This window comes from Penicillium chermesinum, assembly GCF_028974085.1.
Source record: "Penicillium chermesinum strain IBT 19713 chromosome Unknown utg000005l:1.0-4115287.0:1.0-4118363.0, whole genome shotgun sequence".
Classification (NCBI taxonomy): domain Eukaryota; kingdom Fungi; phylum Ascomycota; class Eurotiomycetes; order Eurotiales; family Aspergillaceae; genus Penicillium; species Penicillium chermesinum.
In genome coordinates, this window is record NW_026695315.1 from 3,331,920 (window position 1) to 3,357,246 (window position 25,327).

Consider the following 25,327-nt stretch of genomic DNA (forward strand, 5'->3'; position numbering starts at 1 on the left):
TGCAACGGGGGGTGATTTTCTGTAGCCTCCGTGTATGCGAGACTGTGAGGGTGCGCAAAGCATGTACGCCTCCGGAGTCCTGCACAGAAAGGGTGAAAGGGGAGGTGGGGTGAAACGGGGAAAGTGGTGGAAGAGCCAGGGGTTGTGCACAAAGTGGGTGGCTGATCAATAGTCAAGAGTCGTCACCAGGGAGAGGGAGAGGACGCAGCGTAAAAGGAATGGGGGAGGGAAACAAAGCACCAGCCAATAGAGAATAGAGGGTGGACGAGGAGGAAAAATGGGAGGAGAGGAAAAAAGGAAGCCAGTGACGGGGAAACTAGAAGATCAATTTCCGTATACAGCAACCAGGGCCACAGCGTGACGGTAATAATGAAGGGAGAGGCATGGGAGAGAGTGCTTTAGCAGGGGGGGACTCTGGACTTGGGGATTCTAGATCGGCGTAATATTGGTAACGGAATGGTGTATGTGGTATGTAAAGTAAGGATCAGGCTCGTACATTTCTGCTGAGCTAATAAAACTCACGGGGCTGGAAGAGACGCTCTTCTTCGAGCCCCATCCATCATTGGCTCCCGGCCTCCTCCTCCTCCTCCTCCTCCCTCCTCCCCCCACCCCTCTTAAGGCAACTGCTCACTGGCCCGGATCCTGTCCTTTTGAACGGAATTCCAGGATGGGAGTCTCCACCCAAAGTCTCACTACTGTAATCCGAGGCACCCGCCCTCTGGGTGGCTGAACTCCCGTGCGCGGTGAGGACTGGGCCAAACCCAGAAAGTGTGCGACGGCCGAATCACGATGGCTCTGATCCCATGGGACTTTGTGCCTAGCCTAGTAATGCGAGCAATCATGACACCGTTACCCTCCAGGTGACTAATCGCGTACTCCCCGACCGGTTGTTAGCCGCTCGCTGTTGTGGCTCGGTGACGCGAGGCTCCTGAACGGCCTCGGCTGCTCTGATTCGCCTCTTGTCTTTTCCCTTCTTTTTCCTGCCGAGAGGGTTAGGCGGAGTTACGAGTTGGCCTTCTGGATCGTCACTCTCTTCCCTGCTCAGGATGATGGATTCGTAGAGGTCCAAGACCCGACCCTCAAACTTTCCCGCTCTTTCCGGTTGCCCTTTGGGTCCTTTGCTTTTTCTAAGGTTTTCCAGGGATGGACCAATTTGATAGTTCAGGTTCAAGCCTCCACGACACACGGACGCGCACGCGTCTCATTCGCCTGATTATCATGCAACCGTCTGTTGGCGGATGTAGTCGCCTCCTACTCCAAGCGCCCAGGTAAAACCGAAAAAGAAACCTGCTGCATGTTGGCCCCAATCTTGGTCGTTTGCTTCGAGCATCCAGTCCTCGCGTAAGTCCTTTCTTCGTGTTCGTTTTCTTTTTCTTTCTTTATCTTTTTTTTTTTCTTTTTTCTTTTTTTTTTTTCTTTTGCTTGGTAGTCATACTGGGGAAGTCACGGAGGGTGATTCCGACCCCTTCTGGCTACTCTGTACATCAAATAGTGCCGATTTTGGAGTACAAAGGACACCCCGGGACCCAAGTACATACTGGAGACGTTCCCTAATTGGGGAGGAAAATTAGTTTCGTCGCGACGCGCATCGACAAGTTTTGGTGCACGCGCCTTCGATGCCTTGAGAGATCCCCAGCCATCCCAGTACCATGTCACGAACCGCTGTGGTCCGCCTACGAAATGCGTCCCGGCCGGACAGCATTCATGCGAGAGTTCTAATTCGATCTACTCAAGTAATATCGGACATACCTAAAAAGGGGTAGACGAGCTTGGGTATCACGCCACCTGGATACGCGGTATGAACTTCTTGATAATGCTGTTCGCGGGAACGAGGGTCTGAAAGTGGAATGGGTCCGAAGGGCGGACGATCCAAGGACTTCGTGTTTGCCGTGACTTCGGAGCTGCGGCGGTGGATACGCACACGAGGTTAGAGATGGAGTTTGGACGACTAGGAGGAAAAGTACCCGCTTTTTCATTTTGGTTATCTCTCATTTTGAGATTCTTGGGAGCCACCGCCACGATGTGGGCACCGGTTTTCCCTCGTTTCGGTGTTTCCAGAACCCCAGATGGAGAGCCCTCAGTGGGGCTGTCTACGCCGTGTCATTGCTCCCAACTGTTCCAACTGTTCCAACTGTTGTAGACGATCGATCCGATGATCTCGCCTATACTTTTTACGTAGTGGTAGGCCGGCTACGACATGATCCTCGAGAAGCGTAATATGCATATGATGGAGCACCTACTGCCGTACGCGGTGTAAGTGGTAGGCACTTCCTACCAATCCCGTCGAGTCTTGAGATTTGGGGCGAAAAGGCCTATTTCCATCGGACCAGCCCAAGCCCTCCAGCAGGCCAAATTTACCGGGGCTTTTCCGTTTGGCCTTTCGATCTACACCGTGACCTTCCCAGCATTGATTGAGATCCCCCCGAATCTATATTAATTTCCCAATTCATCCAATTCCCCCATGTCTCTCTTTGTCCCCACCCCAGCTGTTCCCATTGAGCGCCTAAACGTGGCACGTCCTTTCAGTGGGATCCCCCCCCCCTCTTACGTCCCTCCTTGCCACTGCATCCCGGTTGCGGCAGACGTGGACCATCGAGTCATCGCGCCGAAACAGCCCAACCAAACACTGATCTACATTCGCAACTGTTTCTGCTTTGTGTCTGCTCCCCGTCGCCCAGTGCGACATGCAGTCACAAGGGACTGGTCATGATCCTTACAGACAACTAGTGTGTAGCCGATCGGGCCTATCCTGTCCCATCCATTAGCTTGTCTCCTACAGAAGTTAGGATACTGTATACTTGGAGAAGAACCAGTAAGCCCAACAATAATAATAAAAAAAAACACGATCGCGATAGTTGAATCCCACCGATGATCCGCGCTTTTGTCCGGTGAAAGCCGGGTTTCAACCTCGACTATTGGTGTATACAGGCTGACCGCGACCGTCAGAATACAACTTCGTCGGCACTTCGTTCTGGTCCCGACCTCGCCTACGGAGTTTAGCGTAAAAAGAAAGTGGAGGACAAGAACGCCGACCACTACTGGGGATCCGCAGCAAAGTAACCTGCACCTGGCTTTGATTGGTGCTCTGCCTTGGTAGGCCAAAAAACCAAGAGGTTTAGGGGTCTGGATTTTACTCGCGAAGAGTCCGTGATCCCTGAAGCTTTGATTGCACCGTAGCCCGCTGCAGGCCGTATTGGCCACCGCAACTGAACCCGAACAATTTGAATCCAACAGAGCAAAGCTGAAGGTCGATCCGCACGCCCAACTCCTGAAATGGGCCCATTATACAGCGGGGCACGGGGGGCAGTCCGGGAGTCGACAACCTGTCTTATGCGTCACTTTACGAGCCATCGACTTGATGTCAACCGGAGCTGCCAGTGCTCAACCTTGCTGGCCTCTTTCCCGGCAAGGCTCCTTGCAGCCCCTCACCCTCTCCGAACCTTACCAGCCCAGAAAAGAGACCAGTCAACAGCCCAGTAAAAAGCCAAGCACATATGGTGTAGACTTTAGCGGATTCAACTAAGAAATGAAGAGAAAAAGAAAAAAGAACAAAAAAAAAAGGGGGGGGCCCGGGGGGGGGCGGGTTTCTGGACATCTCATTATAGGCCGCTAACTGGACCAAGGCTCCAATACACTTCACAATTCCATCTTCAACCCCAGTAAATCGACCAACGACATGGAACTCGGTGTTTTGTGTTTTCAGCGTGCAGCACATTCTTGAAGCTCTGCCACATGGTCTCGACAAGTCCGTACTGTAATCAGTGATTCAAGTTGCCCGACAACACGGCTCGACCTCGGACATTACCTGGAGGTGGAGAGTTGGATCCATGCGGTGGCAGGCTCTTGCTAGTGTCATCCTTTCCAAGACTTCTGTCGTACCTAATACGCATGCCCGGGATGGATCCCAAGGCGCCCGAAATTGAGCATCCCCCCATGAGCAGGGGGGTCTCCATCAACTGACACCCGAGTCGAGCGTGCCAACCGAGTCTCCGGGAACGGAGGTCTACAATGCGTACATTGATCGGCGGGTCTGGGATGATGAAAGTGACCTCGTACGCATCTGGTTTTCTTTTTGAGTTCGGAGGCTTTATCATTAGTTTCTTTTTCGCTTCTTTTGTTATTAAGAATTTTTTTTCTTTTTCTTTTTCTTTTTTTTTTAGTTGAGGGGGGAGGGTCGCTTATGCTAAGTTCCCGCTTTCGCGCAATGCGATTTATACACATACGATGCGACAAGGGACTCACTCCTTCGCGATCCTCACATGTACGTGCATCAATACGTGCAAGGCGGACTGTATCCGCCCAATCTGTTGGGCTTATATGTCCTACTACCGTCGTCTTTCCTAATATGGCGTACGTGAGGCGGCTGGAAAAAGTAGTACTCTGGAAACATGGAGCTACCTCCAAGTCTCTAATCGACTCAGAAAGGCCAATAAAAGCGGCCAAGCATATCGGTCAAAGGGCGTGGGGTTGGGGGGTGGTTCCAGGTTCCAGACCTGCTTCCTGGTGCAGGGGCCAAAGCCTTTCAATTCGCCTCCCTAGACCTACAGCGGTATCGCCTTGATGGGCGGTCTGATATTAGTTCATTGGGGTTATAGACCCGTTCTGAAGCGCCCCCAGTACCACCCCCCCTCCTCCCCCTCCCCTGCAAGTCTGATATGGTCACAACCACCAATTATTTGCGGTTCTGTAAGATTTAACTTTGGGCATTCTTGCGAGTTTCCGATAGCCCCGGAAGCGAGGCCACCAAGGATGGAATTGTGGGCTGGGCTTGGACTGGGCGTAAACCGGGGAGCTCTAGGCTGTAGGTCTGTGTCGAGGGAAGCGGGCATTACGTAGCCCGTGTCTCAGGAGGTGTTGTGACTGGAGTGACCTAAGATTAGGCCAGAGCTGTTCGAGAGGCCCGGTACTCCAATAAGCAGTAAATGACGGCAGCATAGGGGCCATTGGATAATCTGGATGATCATCCCAGTCCCCGGCAGCAGAACCCTGCCCCAAGTAAATTAGGATGATGCTATTGCACCGTACCTGTGGAACCCATACGGGGTTATCGAGTAATATTCTGTTTTCTTTTTTTTTTCCTTGAACGTGATTGAAATTTTGTCCACCGAGAAACAAGGGCTTCAGAACCAGCGCAGGATCTCATTCCCGATCTCCGTTTGCATCCGGTTCTCATCGCCTCCCCGAAGGGACTACAGCCGATCGGTTCCGCCTCTGACCGGTTTCTCGTGGTTGCAATGTCAGGTACAGTCCCGAGGCAGGACTTGTTTCCAACACACCGGTTCTTTGTTGACTTGTACTCTGTTTCTGGGGATATCGCCCAGCGGCCTTCCAGTCGTACCTGAGCGCTGCCGTCATGTCTCATTTGGTATTCACTACGGACTTCGCATATACTGCAGACTCTGCCCTCAAAGGACTGTACCCCTCACATCATTTTGCCTTGGAATGTCAGAGTCAGTTGAGTCATGGCGAATCCCATGAACTTCGTAAGAAGACATCATCGACCCCTCAATCGTGCAGATCACCGTCCCAAGGTTCACGCGCCCCGGTGTACTTTGCCCACGAAACGTAAGCCTTCATTTCAGGCAAAGAGGGGACCCCTCGTAAAAAGCTAAGCTCGTGCGCCCCCGCCAAAGGACAGCTACGTTCAGTTCGCCGGGGGGGTTTTTGATTATCTCAACTCAAGCACGTCTTGTCATTCCACGATTAACCAACTAGAAGAACGACCGGGGCGAGAAAACAAAGCCTGTTGATTCCCAGAGTCGGACTTGGATTCTCGAGGAGGGGTTGGCTGAGCCTCCATTACACCCTCCTCCATATGACCAGGATCCGACATTTCATGGAGTTCAAATCCGTCTGCGCAGAGCGTGCAGCAAATGGCTTTCTCGGCAAGCGCGCCTTCGTCTATTGCAAGTCGGATGCGACTCAATCTAGACATATCGCGATTTGATCTATAGTGACCAAATGTCGCCTTGGCTGAGGATTTTGCCCGTCTTTTCGCTGCAGCTGCTTTGCTTGCTGCTTTAGATTGCTCACCTGGAACATATAGCTCGCTATGCTATGCTTGGCGCTTACCTGTCTGGATTCTTGGATGTTCACGTACAGTCTGCGTAGTGCAGTCAGTAAAACATGGCCGAGGTAGTAGCAGCTGTGTCGCTCCTGAGCTGCCGTGGCTCTTTTTGCCATCTTTGTATCAAGCTGCCCTTTCGCGACACATGCGGGTGGCCTCTTGGTCTGCACTGGTCAGGGATATATGATGTGCTGAGAAAGTGGCACTATCTTGCGTGGGATAGAGTCTGTACATCTCGTCTCTCAGAATCCCGGAAGGGATGTCTTGTAGTCGTTACTAATTAGGTCAAGGCATCCTTCCCTATACAGCTATAACTTCAGTCTCGACACAAGTACATGGACTACACCCTCCCCTCAATCTATGGACTATCTGGTCCCGATGGGAGCTAGTATCAAAACCCGTCCCAGTCTCATATACTCTACGCTTCCTCTTCAAACAAACTAGTAGTCCCACTCGCAACAGACTCGTCAAATCTATGAGAATGACAAATAATGCCCGTCTAGACCCCACACTTCCCTCGACGTGTTACACAAAAAAACGCACAACGACCTCGTTTAAGCGATGCAAAAGCTGCCCAGAAACCAGAAGCTCCTTGCACAGCTTGAATATCTGTCCTACACGGAGCGCCCGAAATACCAGGAGCACTTGCCTGCCTTCTGCACGAGACACAACGCCTCCGGATGCTAGACCCAGCCGAGATGGCCTCGCTCCCACCTGTACGGACCTGGACATAGGACCGTTGCGTTGCGAACGGGCCGGGCTGCAGCTCTGGGCTTTAGCCAGTACATATGACTACTCTGATACAGTTTGATGCGGTTGCTTTGCGGATTTCTTTGTGGGGTTGAGGGGGATTAGCTAGATGTTCTCAATCAAAATCTGGGCGTGGGGTTTGGCTAATTGTTCCCATTGTGTCTAAATTGCTTTTGGCGGTTTGTGTCTTGAGATTTGGCTGGAGACTGCCTGTTGGACAGAATGCTTGGGTTATTGGAATCTAAATGAGGCCGTCTGGTTGGTTACCGTTTTCCTAATGGAGATAATGCTGATGACTATATGCGTATTGATATTTGCAGGCTCTATCAGGGCGATTGGAGCATTGCATTGCAGTTTCCTAGCTGTGGCTGCAATGGTGGAGACTTTGCAAGAGCCAGGGTATTCGAAGAGTACCGGGTTTCAAGTGGAGATATCAGATTCGAGGTCTTCCTTAGGTATCAGATCTACTCTAGCTTTGGCGCTTGCGCACACCGTGGCTGGGATGTACATGTATCGGCATAAAATCTGCCAAGATTGTCCGCAAGGGTGCCACTATTTCTGGTCGAAACTGATAGCAGTAAGCCTGCACCATTTTCCCCGTTACCAATATACTACCGGGGGCGCTTCTATGCTACTAGCAGTGGTATACTAACTGGTGCGATGTTCGCTGGTGGGAAGGTTTTCTCCATGCCCAGCCCTGCTAGCAGAGATGCTCCTGATTATTATTAGTATTGCGCATCCCCTTGGAGATCATCGGTTCTTTCAATCTCTTGTTCATAGCTTTCAGGACTTTAACTTGGTCGAGTGCTTCAGGTTTGCCGATTGAAAAAATGACATCGAGCTCAAGCCCAACTTGAAGTTCTGCCCAAAATTGACTCGCAGTCTTTGCGACATTCCAACGAGTTGCTGGATTGTTTCCTTACTGGATTTCTTCCATCAGCATCGTCATTCTGTATACCGATTCAACTTGGCTCAGTAAGCTTACTCCGACCCCGATTCAGTCTGCAGCTCCTTAGTTGAATGATCCCATCTCACTGGCACCGTTTCTCTTACAGCTTCAGTTTACCAAACATCTTCCAGCGATATACAGTTGAGTACCGAGGCTCTATCCCTGACCAACAAACCCACCACTGAACGAATCAACCTTTGGTACCCCATCTACACTTTGTAACAAATTTTCTGTGGCATGACGTTGGCATTTCTGCCGACACACCCGCTCCTTGGAGCAACCAGGAATGGCTTCTTGTCTATTCCCTCAACTTGTTTCCCTTGGCAGCGGGTAATCAGCAGCATGCTGGTTGGGATTGTCTCCGACTAGAATGCTACCTAGGTAGCATCGAGAGCTGCCGTGAGCGGATAATATGTGTATAGCTGGGTCACCGTATATCAGATGCTCAATATGATTTATTCTTTGAAGTACTTCTGGCATGTTTTCACGCTGCTTCAAGGTCAAGTTATGGTTCACCACAGTATCTATATAATCTCCTACGATAATATCGCCTATAATGGCTCGATAGCTTCCTCTATATCTTCTCACCTGCAGCGTGGCAGAAATTGAACGAGTGCAAGGCCAATTAGAATACCGGTTTTATCGGACAGCGTCTGACTAACTAATGATTGATTTATCATATCCAGTTAGTTAGGTAGTTACAGAAGGTTGTTACAAGAGCAGACTACTACTGTCGGCGACCTATTTTGCAGCCTGGGAATCGCGAATGGGTTACTACTATCGAAATAATTGTGCAGATGGTTATTCGTTACCGCCATACATAATCTTTAAAGGCAAAGTTGCAAATATAGGCTGGTTCGAGAACCTACCAAAAGATTGGCGATTCGAAGTCTCAGATAATGGATGGACTACCGATGAGATAGGCCTTCGCTGGCTACAAAAGCATTTTATTCTATATGCGAATTGACGTATACGAGGTCGGTTTCGGTTATTGATCCTTGACAGTCATAAAAGGCACGTCACAGCACAATTCGATCAAATCTGTACCGGAAACAATATTATTCCTCTTTGCACGCCTGCACATTCGTCCCATCTACTCTAACCTCTTGATGTTGATATTTTGCAGTGTTTAAACGTGTATATGGTCGTTTTATAAGTGACTTGTACAGAGAGGACATGACCATATCGACAAGTTTGATTTCTTAGAAGACTACCCACGTGCACGACAAGAAACTTTCTATTCCAACACTATTCGAAACACCTCTGTAACTATTGGTTTAGTACCGATTGATGCAGAAAAAGTTCTCTCGAAGCTCAATATATCCCTTCCCATACCTTCACTACTAAACAGCCGACCGAGCAGCAGATCTAGCGAAGTTACACCGGAAGCACCTAAAACAGTAGCTTGGCTTAGAAAACAAACTGAAATTCTCGAAAAACTAATAAAAATAAGGATCTAAAAGCCCTCCGTCGCCTACCAAATCTGCTATAGATCAGGTTGTCAAATATACTTCTATATCGCTACAATCCTTGGCAAAGAAATCACGAATATAAGCTCAACCAACGAGAGAACTGCCAATGAGTATGATCGATCCTATAAACAGATATCTTACAAAGAGATTTTTAACCGCTGTACAGGGTGTAAATCTAGCTAAACAGCGAGATTTACCAAAAGAGACACCAATGATAGAATCGCATACGCAAAATGAATTGCGTACTGAGGCAGATACCAACACTTAAGGCTCCGCCTAGGTGTAGCGGATGTAGGGAGATTGGGCACAAGATTAATGCATGCAAAATCCGGTTTATTCAATTGAATTAATAGGCGTTGATTAAGTTAATCGAGTTCAAAATTTTAAATAGGACCTGGTTAACCGGGACGGTCAAGCGGGAACTACGTTGCTATTTCGACGTCTGGTTCTGAGTCAATGAGCCAGCTAGTTAAGCATCATGATCTAGATCGATTATGAATCTAAAGTCTAGAGCCCTGCCGATCATCGCCGAGCCAGCTTCGACTCGGACAACCCTTGTAGTCCTCAGGGCCCTCATGACATCAGAGCTTTTCGTGACAGCTGGAGGGCCATAAGTACGTTCCCTCGATTATACGGACCATAGCCAATGGCTAAACGCGATGCCGCGAAAATCAATCTAAAGAAAGCCTGCCTTTCCGCAGTGCGGGTAATACCGGAGCAATTTCGAGGAATCGGATAAGTCAGAATGGAGCATGCTTGGGACATTGGAAAGAAGAGGAAACATGCCTGTATTTCCAGAGATAATTGTTGCTCTTGATCGCACCTTGGACAGAATGCTCGAAGTGCACTTACAGCATTCCCGCAATTACCCGGTTTGACTCAGCGAATAATTTCTCCTCACCGAGATGGGGGGGCTGTCCCCTCACGAGCAAAGAGTCTCCAATTCATTGCCTTTTCGGGATAAAAGAGTCAAAAAAAAAAAGAAAAGAAAAGAAAAACGGGGCGCGAGGTCGGCAGTCGTTGCCGAAGACTACAGGAAGCTATCGTAGCTTGAGCTCTAGTAGCATGTCAATTGAGCTAGTAGGCAAAGTAGGCAAGGCTGTGAACGAAATAATTGTAGCGGAGTAGAGATCAGGACTTTGATAGCCTGGCTACTGAGGAGGGGGACGTTTAGAAGTATTAGAATCATAGAAGGTACAGGTAATACGAACAAATCACGCAGTCAACGAAGTACCCGCTTACCCGCGCGTGGAAAAAAAAATAAAAAGGGAGCGGTACACCGATTCGCCCAAAACAGCCATACATCCTCGCTCCCTTATCACACTTGCTTGATTCCGCTCTTTCCATCCTCCAGCTTTCCCACCTGCTGGTGCATCCAAAATGGCCGGCTCTTCGCTAGCGATGCGCTCCATGATGCAGCTGTCGTCTCGTCGATCCATCACAACAGCTCCCATCCTGCGTGCAAGGCAGCTGCGTTCCGTCCAATCGCGTGTCGCTCGCCGCGGCTACGCTGATGCCGCACCGTCGCCTGCTCCCAAGCCCAAGAAGCGCTTTCGTGTGCTGCGCTGGGCCTGGCGCTTGACTTGGATGACTTCCCTTGGTCTCGCCGGTGTCCTTGCTTACAGCATTTACGATCTCCGTCACCCCGTGGACCAGATCGAACCCGACCCCTCGAAGAAGACCTTGGTCGTTCTCGGTATGACGCATCATGCGACGGTTTCGTTTGGTCTGTTGCTAACCTTCGTTCCCGCGCAGGAACTGGTTGGGGCTCTGTCTCTCTGCTGAAGAAGCTGGATACTGAGAACTACAATGTCATTGTCGTTTCCCCCCGAAACTACTTCCTCTTCACTCCCCTGCTTCCGTCATGTACCACCGGTCTGATCGAGCACCGCTCCATCATGGAGCCCGTTCGTAACATCCTCCGCCAGAAGAAGGCCAATGTCAAGTTCTACGAAGCCGAAGCCACCAAGATCGACTACGAGAGGCGTGTGGTTCTCATCAACGATGACTCCGAGGTCAAGGGTGACATTTCCAGCACCGAGGTTCCCTTCGATATGCTTGTGATCGGTGTTGGTGCCGAGAACGCGACCTTCGGTGAGTCTTCGTTGTCCGCGCGCATGCGCTTGCTGGAGTGTACCTTGACTAACAATTATGGATTGATCCAGGTATCAAGGGCGTTAGGGAGCACTCTTGCTTCTTGAAGGAAGTTGATGATGCTCAGGAAATTCGCAAGCGCATCATGGACTGTGTTGAGACTGCTATGTTCAAGGACCAGACCGAGGACGAGATCAAGCGTCTGTTGCACATGGTCGTCGTTGGTGGTGGCCCTACTGGTGTTGAATTCGCGGGTGAGCTTCAGGATTTCTTCAACGAAGATCTCAAGAAGTGGATTCCCGAGATCAAGGACAACTTCCATGTGACCTTGGTGGAGGCTTTGCCCAACGTTCTGCCCATGTTCTCCAAGCAGCTGATTGACTACACCGAATCGACCTTCAAGGAAGAAGAGATCACCATCCGCACCAAGACCATGGTCAAGAATGTCACCGACAAGTTCATTGAGGCTGAGGTCACCAACCCTGACGGATCTAAGACTCTTGAGACCATTCCCTACGGCCTTCTCGTCTGGGCCACCGGTAACGCTGTGCGCCCCGTCGTCCGCGACCTGATGAACCAAATCCCTGCCCAGAAGAACTCCCGCCGCGGTCTCGCCGTCAACGAATACCTGGTGGTCAACGGTACTGAGAACATCTGGGCCGTCGGTGACTGTGCTATCACCAACTACGCTCCCACCGCTCAGGTTGCTAGTCAGGAGGGTGCTTTCCTCGCCCGCCTCTTTAACACCATGGCCAAGACCCAGACCATCGAGGCCAAGCTCCAGAACCTGTCCGATGAACAGTCTGTGGCCAAGTCCGAGGAGGAACGCAACCAGGTCTTAGATGAGATCCGCGAGCGCCAGAAGCAGCTCCGCCGCGTCAAGCAGATCGGTCCCTTCCAGTATTCCCACCAGGGAAGTCTCGCTTACATCGGAAAGGAGCGTGCCGTCGCCGACATCAGCTGGCTGAGTGGTAACATTGCCAGCGGTGGTACCCTGACCTACCTCTTCTGGCGCAGTGCTTACTTGAGCATGTGCTTCAGCAGTAAGTTTCTCGCCTTTTTTTCGGGTCGCCCGTTTCTTGACATCTCTAACGCTGATATTTAGCCCGCAACCGTGTTCTGGTCGCCGTTGACTGGATCAAGGCAAGACTCTTTGGCCGTGATGTGTCCCGCGAATAAGCTAGTTGTTTATGAGCTGTAAAAAGCTTCTATGCAATTTAGCACATACCGCATCTCTCTTGTCCCTCATTCGCCCAATTCGGGGAACTGTCCTCGTTCCTTTTTCGAAACGTCATGCCATCTATATATGCCTCCTTACCAACTCGGTCATTGTTCGATATATTTTTTTTTTTTCTGTGTTGCTGTTCTGTACTAGACATTCTCATTTCTTCTCGGTTTTGATCATCTGCTGTTCGCGCTTTCTATTCCGTTCATCCTTGCATCTCATTATCTGCCTACTGGATTGGATGTGATCAGTGTCCTGACAAACCTTTCCATTATGAGGATGGAGGAAAAAGCATTAATTCGCTGACTTTTTCTGTTGAACTCCAGTTTTTTTTCTTGCTGGATGTGTACGCTTAGGGAATAGATAGACCGGGGGCTGGGATTTTTGTTTAGACCTTGCCGATTTTAGCCAATGAATTTCGTTTCTCATGAATTCTTAGATGGACTGGCGGTAATTTACAGCTTTGATACACGAAGACCTCGGGACTAGTATGACCGCTTCAAGTTGGTCTCAAAGTGGCCATGGACATTTTGCTCAAAGGGTACTCCGAAATGTGAAGGGGATGGAACAACATTGTCAGCCTGCTGCTCCGGCTTTTTAAATCAGGAAATCGATAGCGAGACACTAGCACTAGAACAAGTTATAGTTATGCTAGACGTGGCAGATAATCTTGATTTGAGTTTGTACAAAAGTCGCGCTATCTAGAGACAGAAAACGCCGGGTCGCACACTAAATCAGAATGAGAAGTCGACTCAGTAATGGAAGGGGAATATTCGCATGAGATGGGCGGTGGTGAAGATACATAACATGAAGAAAAAGAGGTATCAGGGTTGGGTGAAGGAACGAGCACAAATAAGTCACAAGTCATGAGAGAGGTTTTAAGTTTAGAAAAGACCCCAGCGGCTGCCAGTGTCCTTGCTGGGAGGAGCACGCTCCTGGTCGCGCTGGTTGTTGCGCCCATCTAATTGCCGGATGCCCTCGATCTTCTGCAGAGCTAGCTCAAGGAGCTCCTTCTTGCGAATGATATCGAGGTGTCGGCGGATGCGTGGGTCTTCGCGAGCGAAGCGTTCAATCTCTTCATCGGAGAGGTGCCGGCCGAGTCGCAAATCCAGCTCCGGGGAAAGTTGTAGTAGAATTCGGACAGAAGCTCGACATTCAAGAAAAGCACGGCGGTCGACGTAAGTTTGTCGGCGACCACATCGAGGAAAACCTCGGGGCAGTAGTACTTGTTCTTCTGCGTGGCGCATTGCTTGGATTTAACGGCCATGAGTCTCATTTTGATGAGCTCGGCGCGATCACGCAGGAACAGACCCTCGCGGCCTCGCTCCAGAAGAGCAGCGCTGAAGCCACCGGCTCCGCCAGATCCATTACCCTCTAGCACTACATCACCTTTGCGGACCCTGTCAATGAAAGAAATAACATCCTTCAATTTCCGTTTTCCAACCATGTCCTCCACATGCTTAATGGCGGATTCGCAGGCACGGAGCTCCTCTTTGAGCACCTTGGCCACATTCTCCCTGCCTTTAGACCACTCTGTATCATCGACCTCGATTTCAAATTTGTATGGCTTGATGCAGTTCTCCACCTGGTCGCTAGTGCTGAAAAACCGCTCATTCAGAATGCTGGTACAAGCATCCATGATTTGCTTGTGAGCACCGGGGTGGGATGCAAAGGTAGAATTGGCGAGCAAGGAATTAACATGGTTCTGAAGAGCATTGGCCACCACTGTAGTAGCGAGCCTGCCGATTCCAAGCTTGGTCAAGGTTGAGCAAGATGCATCCAGCTTTCGGTGCCAATATAATGACTCTGGGTCCGCCTTGGGCAGATCCTTGAGCGGATCAAGCTCTGCCATCGGCGGGTCTAGATCTTCCACGGGCTTGTTCCAGTAGCGCTGGGCAAGGATATCCATGACACGTTGGTCCAGCTCAGCCTTCAGCATTTCCCGAACTTGCGGGCGACCGAAAGCTTCCGTAAATGCCTTGAAGGAATGCTTGAAACCGTCCAGACTCTCTGCAAGGTAAGACTCGGCACTCAGAGGTCGGTCGTTGTATTGCACCTTAAACTCGTAGGTGACCTCCTCTAGCTCCTGGCTGATCGCGTCGCGAGTACCCGAAAGACTGGATGCCATAGTTTGCTCTAGAACATGCATCAATTTCTTGCGCAGAGTGGACACGCCAACTTGGGTGTCAGAGTGCGGTCCGAACTCGGTGGGATGTGCAGAGAAGTAAGCGTTCTCGTTCTTGAGAATGGCAGAGGTGACATTCCCGATCCTCGGGAGAAGAGAGCAGTAGTCGAAGGAATCCGGCTAACGACACCGACGTAGCCCAGTCGGAGTGGGTATTTCTTATCCGTGAGGATATCGTGGCCACGCTCTGGATCGACGAGATCCATTTTCGTGATCACACCAATAGTACGTTGACCACGAGGATCAACACGGCGACTGGCTCTTAATGCGGTTGAGTTGGCCAGATCGACGTCCGCAGCTGAGATCGCTAAAATGATATTGGGAGGCTGAATATATTTGTCACACAGATCGCTGATCTTCTGCTTCAACTCTGGAGGCTGATCATGGCCAGCCACTTGGATGTATCCGGGAAGATCAATCATTGAAAGATCCGGAACGTTGGGGGAATAGATATTGAGCTGGATAGGGTCATCAGAGACACACTCCTTATCCGGAACCGCGAGGTTCAAATCGGTCAATGTGCGCTGGATTGAAGAGAAATCGGTAATCTTTCCAAGACCGAGTGCCGGGAATTCACCATATTCAGCCTGCGCGTTAGGGGTGTTGATCAAGGTCAATTCGATCGGTCGGCGGGTGACCATGTTCGATCCCTTGGGCAAGAATTCATGACCAACGATGGCTTCAAGGACAGAGCTTTTCCCGGAAGACTGCGAGCCAATTACGACAATGGATGGAAGAGTCAATGACCCAGACTGGCCGACTGTCTGCAGAATGGTTCGGATTTCGATCATCTTTCGTGTAAGGAGCATCATCTGGTCGTCATCGGCAGCCTGCTTCCCAGCCCGTGTATCGTCCTCGTTGGACTGGTCGTATCCAAAAGCCGCTGTCGTGGCAGCCGCAGCTCCCGCCGCGGCATTTCCAGGCTCCTTTGGCTCTTTACCACCTCCGCCATGCTCAGACTGAGACTCCTCATCCATACGGAGGATCTTTTGTAGCCACTCCGGGAACTCGATCTCCTCGGTTGTCTTGCTCCATCCCCGCTGTGTCTGCTCGGCCGCATTCTGTATGCCTTGAAAGATACCGGCCGCCGTACTCCCTGCAGTATCCCCAGCGGACCTTAGTAAGTCCATCGCATAGGTGCCCGCCTCTGTAGAGAAATCGTCAGCATCTCCTCGAATCCGTCAGGGCACATCACGTACGAGTCGCTTGGTATTGAAAATAAGCCAAACCCGCAATCGTAGCTCCACCAAACATAGCGGGCACTCTCACCAGCTTCATGGCAAGCTTTGGGAGCATCCGGGCGAAAGAGAAGTTTCGGACAGCAGGAACATTGTGAATCGCATTTGCGCCTATGGGCCAGGCGCGTCCTCGAAGCGCAGCGCCGCCATCTGCGCGTAGTAACCCCCCCCGTGCGGGAGCCGGCGTTATGGATATGGCGAGCCAGGCCGGTCCGCACAAGCGGGGTAAGTCGATGGGAGAGGATCCTCCCACTCATGGCTGTCGAGTGGTCACATTCAAGGCCAGATGGATGAAGTTATTCTTGATGCTCCTCGGGTTGATCATTGACATCAACGTGACCTGCACTAAGTGGCCGCCTTGGCTGCCGTATATATCACGTGATTCATGGAATGACGTGCTGTGGAAGGGAAGTGAGCTTTCATCTAAAGGGGGTTTATTGTTTATTTATTGATGGTTTCCCTTGTATCTTTAGAAATTCTCTACACTTGATTCCAGTCGAAACCTTGAATGCTGGCGTTGAGTGGTTGAATACAAACCCTGATTGGCCCCGATAGTCGGTGACCGTCCAGCTGTCCAGCTCTTCGATCGTTAATGCGCCCAGGGATTTGTGTCTGACTGCAGATTTTGAGGAACTTCTTAGTTTTTCTTGTGAACTGCCCTGTCATCTTGCCGGTGAGCTATATAAGCAAATAACCATCGGTTTCGTTTTGCACCATCAACGCACAAACACCCACCATGTGCCGTTTTTTGGTGAGTCAACAGAGGCACACGAGCCCGATAGGCTTAAAACGCATCGACACTAACAAGCGGCCAGATTTATAAAGGACGCCATGAGATTCGGCTCAGCAAGCTCGTGACCGAGCCCAGCCACTCCATCCTCACGCAGTCCTATGACTCGCGCTTACGACTGGTGAATCTTTGTCCTCTCTGCGGAACTGGCAATGACCGCTGACCAAAGTAAAAGGACAACCGCCGCCCGGTCAACGGCGACGGCTTCGGAGTCGGGTTCTACACAGACCCCAAATTAGGTCCTGAGCCTTGCATCTTCACGTCCACGCTGCCAGCCTGGAATTGCGAGAATCTGGAGCGGCTTGCGTCGAAGACTTGCTCGAATCTGATCTTCGCGCATGTGCGCGCAACCACCGAGGGCTCGCTGGCGGATAATAACTGTCATCCGTTCCAACACCAGTCGTTGATGTGGATGCACAATGGCAACATTGGTGGCTGGAACTATGTCAAGCGCACGCTGGCTTCGTCGCTGGCGGATAAGTGGTTCCTGGGCGTCAAGGGCGGGACAGATAGTGAGTGGGCGTTTGCGCTGTTCCTCGATCTACTGGAGAAAGAGGGCGCGGATCCGAGTGCAGATCCGGGCCCTGAGGGGTTTGGGCAAGCGTTGCTGCGCCGAGTAATGATGAAGACGATTGCGAAGATCAATGAGTTTATTCGCGAGATTCCGCAGCGGTATAATGTGACCGGAGTTGAGACGAGGAGTTTGCTTAATTTTGCGGTGACGGATGGTCATACTGTTGTGTGTACGAGATATATCAGCAGCAAGACTGATGAGCCGGCTAGCTTGTACTTCTCGTCGGGGACGAAGTGGAAGGAGGGCACGACGAAGGGGCATTTCAAGATGGAGCGCCATGATAAGGGGCGGATATTGTGCTGGTCGCGAGTGAACCTATCACCTTCGAGAGACGTGAGTCACATTATCTTGGAAGTACGGTTACAGAGACTAACGCAGGCTAGACAACTGGGTGTCTGTCCCAACAAACTCGGTGGTCACCATCCACAAGCAGACTGTGCTGCTTCATCCGATTGTGGATGAGTTCTATAGCGAGAACCTGCATGATCGCTCATCTTATTACGCCGTGTCCAAGGGCCTTGTGAGCACGGCTCCTGGAACGACTGTCCCGCCGCCGAATAAGACAGATTGTGCTTCATCAGCCTCCGGGGCAGATATCGAGGCGTCTCGTTTAGCCCATCCACCTGGGTGTGCTGTAACTCATTGACTTTGATGAACAGTCCAAGCAATTCTTCTTTTCTCAGGGCGTCGGGTGTTTCTAGGCTTGAAAATGGCACTATGTTATTTTGTTGCAGCAATTTGCATTGGCGATCGGTGAAGGAAATCTCAAGATCCAAATGAGTATAAGCGTGGAGTTTACAGATTCAACACATTGAAATAATATAATCTTTTGCATAGAAGCCTTGCTATTAAACTAGATATTTTGTACAAGAACAAATGGGTATCATTGGAGAAAAGGACGCTATAATCAACTGTCATCCCCAGATATATTGGCATGCTTGAAATACTTCATCCCGACCCAAGCAATAATAACCCAAACCCACGACATAACAGCCGTGAGAATGATCAAAGCAGGATAGTATCCCACAATAGGAAGCGTAGGGTCATCTTCCAGCTCTGGTGGTGCGTATGGCGTCTCACCAACATCCCAGGCCCAGCTCCAGACCTCGAAACAGCTGCCCATGCCCACGACAAAAACCAACCAAGTAACCATCAATATTATCCAGCCCCACCACTCTGTCTCCGAGTAGTCCCAGGCTATACCCGCACTACTCTGCATTTCCATGGAATGTGTTGCCAGAGGCGAGGACTTGGCCCGATGTACAGGCCGATAGTTTGCGTCTGCATTGAGAGGAAAGAAGGATTCGGAGCTGGAGGAAGGGGTGGGTATGCGCAAGACGGAGTCTGTCGAATCGGAGGGGTTATTTGCAGTGTTTATGTGAGGGAATGACACGAGATCTTCCTCGTCAGTCCCGGTTTCTTCGCTGAGCAGGGCGTTGTGCGTATATTGCTGTTGCTGCTGCGCGAGTTCCTGGCGTCGACGTGCGACAGAGGTGCGAGGTTTTAGGAGGGCGTCCACACCGCGCCAGCTCGGCTGGGCAGTATCTGACGGGCCGTCAGTGAAGTTGCCGCCCTTAGTGGATTCGAATGCGTGTTCAGATGGAGATGTTTGATCTATTGGGATTCTAGGAGGAGGGAGGGAGGTGCCGGTGGCATTGCTCTGGGCACGGTTCGAGTCCGCGCTTTTACCCAGGGCGCGTTTGTCGCGGGATTCAAGGCGTGTGCCGAGCAGCGCCGTCTTTCGTAACGAGCCTCTTCGTCGTCTTGTCCGGCGTTGATGCTGCATCGCTGCGGACATCGCCTTGCCGTGGGAGGTTGGGTCGATTGCCCTTGGCGTGGTGTTAGATGACACTGGGCCTTCGTTGTCCCCGTCCTGTTCCATTGTGCGAGAGCCAAGACCCGATTGTTCCGTTTGTGTCATGCGGAAAAATGGAAATCTAGAGAAGAGCGAGCCTGAAAGGCTTCGCTTGTGGCTGCTTGCGCTCCCGGAGCGTGTACGAGTAGACGATTTGCCGGCGGGGACGAATTCCGCAGTGCGGCTTTCGCCGTCATCCATTGGTATGTGGAGGGACCAGGAACAGGGGCAGTTCCCCCGACCTTTTTGGGAACTCGGAGTCAGGGGCTTGGGGACAGCGTCAGTATTGGAATAGTCGGTTCAATTATTTTGCGTTGCGGAAATACTGACGGGTCGAAACGTTCAGGAGGTGCTTTGCCCTCTCCTACTGTTTCAGGCAACAAAGATGGAAATCAGCGCAGGGAGCAATATTAACTTGACACATCATCTGGAAAGATCTCTATTCTTCGAATAACTATAATTTGTAGTCACTGACCAACCGCAACCGCAATTTTTGAGCACACTGTTGGATCGCCTATGTATTAGGACCCTGGCTACCTACAGGGTAACACGACGTCGCGGGCTCCATCAACAAAAGCATCATAGGGTAGGACAACGATTCATCGACACTTTAGGGGTATCATCATGCAGGCAGGACAAAAGGCAAATTGGTATATGGCTAGGATGCTCAAAGGCACGCAAGATCACACGCACAGAGAAAGAAATTCATCACAGCATATACGGATACTTTGAGAAAGGAAATGAAAAGCCCATAAGACCAAATTGTCAACCGAGAGGAAATCCATGGAACCCCATAAGGGCATCTTTTGATGGAACACAAAAATGAACAATATCCACGAGATGAGGAATGAGCCTAAAGAGGAAAAGGACAAGTGATAAGGCACAAATATAGCAACTTCGATACAGCACATTCGGGTACTGAGGCAATGCAATACACAACTAGCAAGAAGATGGGGCAAAGGGAAATCCAGGCACATAGAAGACAGGTCGCTTTTATTTCAATCAAGAGCCCAAGGAAACAAACTGGTGCTCGCACACTCGAAAAGGGATGAAAGAAAGATCAAACCAACAATGTGGACTTGGGGTATTCGGTGCACAAGACACAAAGTTCCATTTCAGGAAAAAAAAAAGAACACAACAGCAGACAGTTTGCTCGCTCGGAAATCCGTTTCAAAGAGTAAATTTGGACATAAGTCAACACCAGTCAGGCAGGGAAAGGAAGGGAGTTCAAAGGGCGAGTGAGTGGGGAGTGATTTGAGAGAAAGGTCCAGCCGGCTCTAAGCCGGAAGAAATTTGGCTACAGCCAATGAGGGCCGGGGTCGAGTTCTTGCGCATGTCGAATGGCCGTATAGCGTTCTAGCCAAGTGCAACCTCAATGGCAATGTGGGAAGGAAACTACGCCTGGTAGGCTCCGTTGAAGTTGTTGTTGTTGGACTGGTCCCAGTTACCAGACGGGGACATGGGCTGACCACGGCCATAACCAGCGGCATTTCCTTGAGGATAACTCTGGCCAGGCATGCCAGGACCGCCAAAGTTGGCGCCCTGTTGATCCCAGCCTCGCCCAGCAGGCGCGGGACCTACTCTAAACCGTCAGCCGGAAAGCAGAAGAACTCCTAATGTAAGGGACTAACCTTGGGCCATAGGGTTGGCAGGAGGGCCTCCGTACTGAGGAAAGAAGCCAGCAGGGCTGCTGTTGAACCCTGCATTTGCTTGCTGGGGCGAAAAGCCATCAAACTGGCCGGTGGGAGGACGGTCCTTGCCCCACTGTTTGTTATTAGCGACAGAAACGAAAGAAATTTATACAAATGTATCCAAATTAGAAACTTACACTGCACTTCAAGGGACGTCCATTGACGTTGTAGCCATTGAGCTGACAAATCGCCATAGCAGCATTTTCATGTGAATCCATCTTCACGAAGGAGAATCCGCGGTCAGCCTGGAGTCGAGTCTCAAGGACGTACCCAAAGTTTTGGAACAAGGGGACCAAGTCATTCTGCGTCGTGTATGGTGTCAAGTTACCAACGTAGCAGGTGGTCTGCCACTGAGGGGTCTGTTGGACAACCATGTCATAGCTTTGAATGCCCTGGGTAGGGAAGTGGTGGTGGCCGAATGGAGTGGTAGGGGTCATTCCCATGGCAGCCATAGCCTGCTGCTGAGAGATAGAAGGCTGGCCCTTCTGATTCGCCCAGTTGCAGCGGATGGCACGAGACCCAAGCCATTCTCCGTCCATAGCGTTCAGCGCCTTGTCGGCATCTTGGCGCTCTCGGAAGGCAACAAATCCGTAACCGCGCGATCGACCGGTCTTCATGTCCCACATTACGCGAGCCTCGGAAACCGAGCCAAAAGCACAGAATGCTTGGAGCAAGACATCATCGTTCACCTCATTGCTCAAGTCACCGACAAAGATGTGGAAGTGGTTCGAAGTATCCTCCTTGTTGGTGCTGTTCGATTGATAGGCCCAGTTGACGCGGATTTCCTGAACGTCGAGTTAGTAGGTATATACCATGGATTTGAGGGTTTGCATTTACGAACCGATTGGTGAATTCTACGGCCGTTGAGAGTTTGCATGGCTCGCTCAGCGGCTCCAGGGTCGTCAAACTCGACAAAGCCGTAGTTGTATCCCTTACTGTTGAACTGTTGCTTACTTGGTCAGCGCAAACCCAACACGGAAAATTAAACAAAACAAGCAAACATCGATTATGGACACAGTCAAGGCGGGGACGGGGATAAGACGGATCAAGGCATCCTGCTTATCACATAATCCCCGCAAAAGCATCCTTCCGTTGACTCACATTCTTGTCTGGGATGATCTTGACGCTAACCACGTGGCCAGTTGTCTCAAAGATTTGCTTGAGAATGTCCTCTGTCACCCGGGGATCGAGGCCGCCAACGTAGAGAGCTCGCTTGTTAGGCTCAGGCGCGGCGCGACGAACATAGCCACCTGCGCTTGTAGGCGACATCATGTTGCCCGACAGCGGCGAGGTAATGGCTGTCGGGATAGGATTGGTCTGGGGGATAATCACCGGGGGACGCGGAGGCGGAGGCATGTGGGATGGGTTCGTCTGGCCATTGCCCTGGGCGGCATCGAACTGCTGGTTCTGAGCCCCCGCAGCAGCCTGAGGCGCCGGCAAGGAGGAAGGGGTAGATGCCGGAACGTTCTCAGCCATCGTGTATGGGCTTTAGACAGGTGTGGGGGGGGGGGGGTGATGGCCGGAGAGTAACGTGCTTGGGAGACCAAATGATCTTCACGGATTCAGCGCGAGGATTGTGAGGGTCGAAACGGTCGAGGCGATATATAGCGCAGCGGGCTATCGTGAATCACGTTGATGGTAGACCAGCAAATCCCAAATATAATATATCAGGATGAAGAGGGGGGCGTTGGTTTCGCGGGGCGCTTGGAATACGGACGAGTCCAACCACAAAGCAAGCTTGTTCAATCCAAACAAAAGGTAGGGATCAACAGGGTCCGATGCTGACAAGGGTCCAAGTTGACGAAACCACTGGAAGAAATCTGTCAAAAAGGCCCAGGATTCCCAAGTGAAATTCGCTTTGGGGATAGAACAGGATGGGTAGTTGCCAAGTCGTCACTGGAAACACTGAAGGGAATCGAGGTAAATCCGATCAGGAAAAGGCCAACGAAAAGAAGCAAGGAAAGCCAGAGGCAAACAAAGAGCACTGGTTGGAAGAACGCGCGAAAAAGAAAAAAAAGGAGATGCACGGAGAGAAAGAGCAAAGGAAGAATAAGGGCCGTTCGAATGTGTAGACGTAGCGGCTAGGGGCTCCTCTCAGTCTTCCCTCTTTTTCTTTCCCTCCCCACCTGACCACAACGGGATTAGCGCCCCATTCGTGTGTACACCCTGAGGTCTTGTACCACTTCGTGCTTCCTGGTTTCATTTCCTTTGCATCTGCCTCTCCTGCTATGGCTTCTATGGATAACCCAGATTCCCTGACGGAACTGTCCACTCTGGTGGAGCGAACGGTAGCCGCCGCTTTCCCCCCAAATTGGCTGCACCACCTTGCTAACACGCGACCAGCTCCGCGATACCGGTCGATTCTTTCGCAAATCAGGCTCAGTTGCTTCCAAGACCCAAGCGCAGCGGTCCGTTCCTGGCTATTATGAGAGCTTCCAGCAGTCACTCGACAATCTCTCAGAGCAGATCGTAAGTGCGGCGACAGACCATCAAATACATGAATGGAGCCCAAAATCTATGTAGATTATGCTATTCTTTGCTTTTTCGTCGTTCGTCTGTGGTTTTTGGAATTGTTTTCTTTTCTTTTCTTTTCTTTTCTTTTCTATTTTTAAGTTTTTGACAATCAAATGGGAACCTTCCCGGCTGACGTTTCACAGTTTATTGCCAAGGCATACCTTGAAAAGGAATACGATACCATCAAGGCGCGGGAATCTACACCGCGCGCCCAAGATGTGGCGATGGTCGAAGTCGGCCAACAGGAAAAGGCAGAATCTCCGTCTGCAGAGCCGACAAAGACGGAAGCTGAGCATGTTTCCGTCAAGATTGAGGCGAAGCCCGATGGGGCGCCCGCGCCCGCCGATGCGCCTGGACCTCAGCCTAAAGAGGATGTGGCTGTGAAAGCAGAGCAAAAGCCTGAAACAACAGACCACCCTGACCAAGCATTGACAGACGGTAATGATGGACTCAACTTTGACTCCGTCCTGAACGAAGCTGGTGGCTCAAACTCCTTTAGCATCAGCCTTGACTTTGGAGACGACGATATGGGAAACCAAGCTTTCCTTTCCGGGTCTGGCCTCGGCAACAGTGCTCCAAGTGGCCTCGATCAAGCTGCTTCGTCTCAGCCAGCGGAGAACAATTCTTCTGCCCCTGTTCCCGCGGGCGGGGACGCATTCGATATGGAGCTGCAACGGTCTGACGGCGATGGCAACGGATTCCCTGACCAGAATATGGACGATCTTATGGGCCCAGGTGAATCCAATTTCGACGATCTCTTTCTAGAGACAGATAACCTTGGAGGCGAGGATTCTGGCAATGCCAATCAGATGGAGGGGGATAGCTTAATGAACCTGGATGAACTGAACGACGATTGGTTTAGATGAGAAACCTACACTGGAACACGAGGATGGGTCGGTCTTATCTCGATGCCCAGATAATGATCGCTATGTCTACCTCATTTCCATGCCACCGGCCCGATGTTTTATTAAATGCTGCGAATTTTGCATTGTGAACTCTAGAAGATGCCTCAACTATCTGCAAGCACTAGTTCTAGACTGGGAATGAAAGCCATCCTTGACGCTAACCACCACGCCGGTTATATCAAATATGATTGTATCATGTATCGTTCATGATGAATCTCAGGCCATTCTGCGAATACTTGAGTTGCTACGCCATACATTCCGTCCCGCCAGATTGTAGAGATACCAGCCATACACTTCGACAGTGTGATGTAGTTTTATAGATCACGTGATGAATATATTAGGTGCTGTGGTCTAGTGGTATGACGTCCGATTGTGGCTAACCACACTCATAATCTCGTACAGCCCCGGTTCGATTCCGGGCAGCGCCAATGCTTTTTGCTTTTTTCCAACCGTGGCTAGAAGCCAATTTGTTTTTGGATCCAAAATCCATCTTATCTGCCAGATTTAGGAACAATGAGGAGGAAAATGGAAAAGCTTCACAGTTGGTAAAGCCGCTTTACCATCATAATCCTGAAGACAACGTAGTATATACTAATCTACTTATTGAAAAAATATTTAAGCCAAAAAAGAGGACTCGTGAAAGATAAACACAGCTAAAAACACTGGCGCTGCCCGGAATCGAACCGGGGCTGTACGAGATTATGAGTGTGGTTAGCCACAATCGGACGTCATACCACTAGACCACAGCACCTGTCGTCTGAATCACGTGATATTAACCACTCGACCACAGACTCGAATTATTGGTTCTGCTTTGGATTTTTGCATCTTGGCTCGGCTCAGGACAAGATTAGGTGATTCCCCCCAGATCTTCACGGGAAGGATTAGCGCCATCTAGTTCGGATCCGGAAAACCTTCCTATGTTCAAAGGTAGTGGTCATTATATACTTAGGTGCGTACCATTGACGGTCATCATTTTTTTGGGCCTGGAACTAGGAATACCAAAGCACATCCCAAAGAT

At 50.6% G+C, this 25,327-nt stretch overlaps 8 protein-coding genes across 8 annotated transcripts; 4 read left to right on the top strand and 4 right to left on the bottom strand.

The window, feature by feature from the left end:
• Positions 1-1,776: 1,776 nt before the first annotated feature.
• Positions 1,777-1,992, bottom strand: N7468_007432 (uncharacterized protein; the record flags this gene model as incomplete). The annotated part of the gene is made up of 1 exon (XM_058476728.1): positions 1,777-1,992. The coding sequence occupies one exon, from the start codon at positions 1,990-1,992 to the stop codon at positions 1,777-1,779; it is 216 nt and encodes a 71-aa protein (XP_058329618.1).
• An 8,626-nt stretch (positions 1,993-10,618) lies between these two features.
• N7468_007433 (uncharacterized protein) lies at positions 10,619-12,511 on the top strand (the record flags this gene model as incomplete). Its single annotated transcript, XM_058476729.1, has 4 exons — positions 10,619-10,934; positions 10,994-11,332; positions 11,404-12,375; positions 12,438-12,511. 4 exons carry the CDS (start codon positions 10,619-10,621, stop codon positions 12,509-12,511), a joined length of 1,701 nt encoding a protein of 566 aa, XP_058329619.1.
• Positions 12,512-13,441: 930 nt separating this feature from the next.
• Positions 13,442-16,038, bottom strand: N7468_007434 (dynamin-related GTPase MGM1; the record flags this gene model as incomplete). The annotated part of the gene is made up of 4 exons (XM_058476730.1): positions 13,442-13,669; positions 13,726-14,796; positions 14,868-15,889; positions 15,942-16,038. The coding sequence occupies 4 exons, from the start codon at positions 16,036-16,038 to the stop codon at positions 13,442-13,444; spliced, it is 2,418 nt and encodes an 805-aa protein (XP_058329620.1).
• A 678-nt stretch (positions 16,039-16,716) lies between these two features.
• On the top strand, positions 16,717-17,990 carry N7468_007435 (glutamine amidotransferase subunit DUG3; the record flags this gene model as incomplete). Its single annotated transcript, XM_058476731.1, has 4 exons — positions 16,717-16,731; positions 16,796-16,891; positions 16,946-17,681; positions 17,728-17,990. The coding sequence occupies 4 exons, from the start codon at positions 16,717-16,719 to the stop codon at positions 17,988-17,990; spliced, it is 1,110 nt and encodes a 369-aa protein (XP_058329621.1).
• A 261-nt stretch (positions 17,991-18,251) lies between these two features.
• N7468_007436 (PIG-Y family protein) lies at positions 18,252-19,400 on the bottom strand (the record flags this gene model as incomplete). The annotated part of the gene is made up of 1 exon (XM_058476732.1): positions 18,252-19,400. The coding sequence occupies one exon, from the start codon at positions 19,398-19,400 to the stop codon at positions 18,252-18,254; it is 1,149 nt and encodes a 382-aa protein (XP_058329622.1).
• Positions 19,401-20,594: 1,194 nt separating this feature from the next.
• On the bottom strand, positions 20,595-22,366 carry N7468_007437 (uncharacterized protein; the record flags this gene model as incomplete). Its single annotated transcript, XM_058476733.1, has 5 exons — positions 20,595-20,776; positions 20,831-20,963; positions 21,028-21,675; positions 21,732-21,833; positions 21,992-22,366. 5 exons carry the CDS (start codon positions 22,364-22,366, stop codon positions 20,595-20,597), a joined length of 1,440 nt encoding a protein of 479 aa, XP_058329623.1.
• Positions 22,367-22,764: 398 nt separating this feature from the next.
• Positions 22,765-22,962, top strand: N7468_007438 (uncharacterized protein; the record flags this gene model as incomplete). Its single annotated transcript, XM_058476734.1, has 1 exon — positions 22,765-22,962. The coding sequence occupies one exon, from the start codon at positions 22,765-22,767 to the stop codon at positions 22,960-22,962; it is 198 nt and encodes a 65-aa protein (XP_058329624.1).
• Positions 22,963-23,118: 156 nt separating this feature from the next.
• On the top strand, positions 23,119-24,270 carry N7468_007439 (uncharacterized protein; the record flags this gene model as incomplete). The annotated part of the gene is made up of 3 exons (XM_058476735.1): positions 23,119-23,178; positions 23,234-23,359; positions 23,548-24,270. 3 exons carry the CDS (start codon positions 23,119-23,121, stop codon positions 24,268-24,270), a joined length of 909 nt encoding a protein of 302 aa, XP_058329625.1.
• Between the last annotated feature and the right edge of the window lie 1,057 nt (positions 24,271-25,327).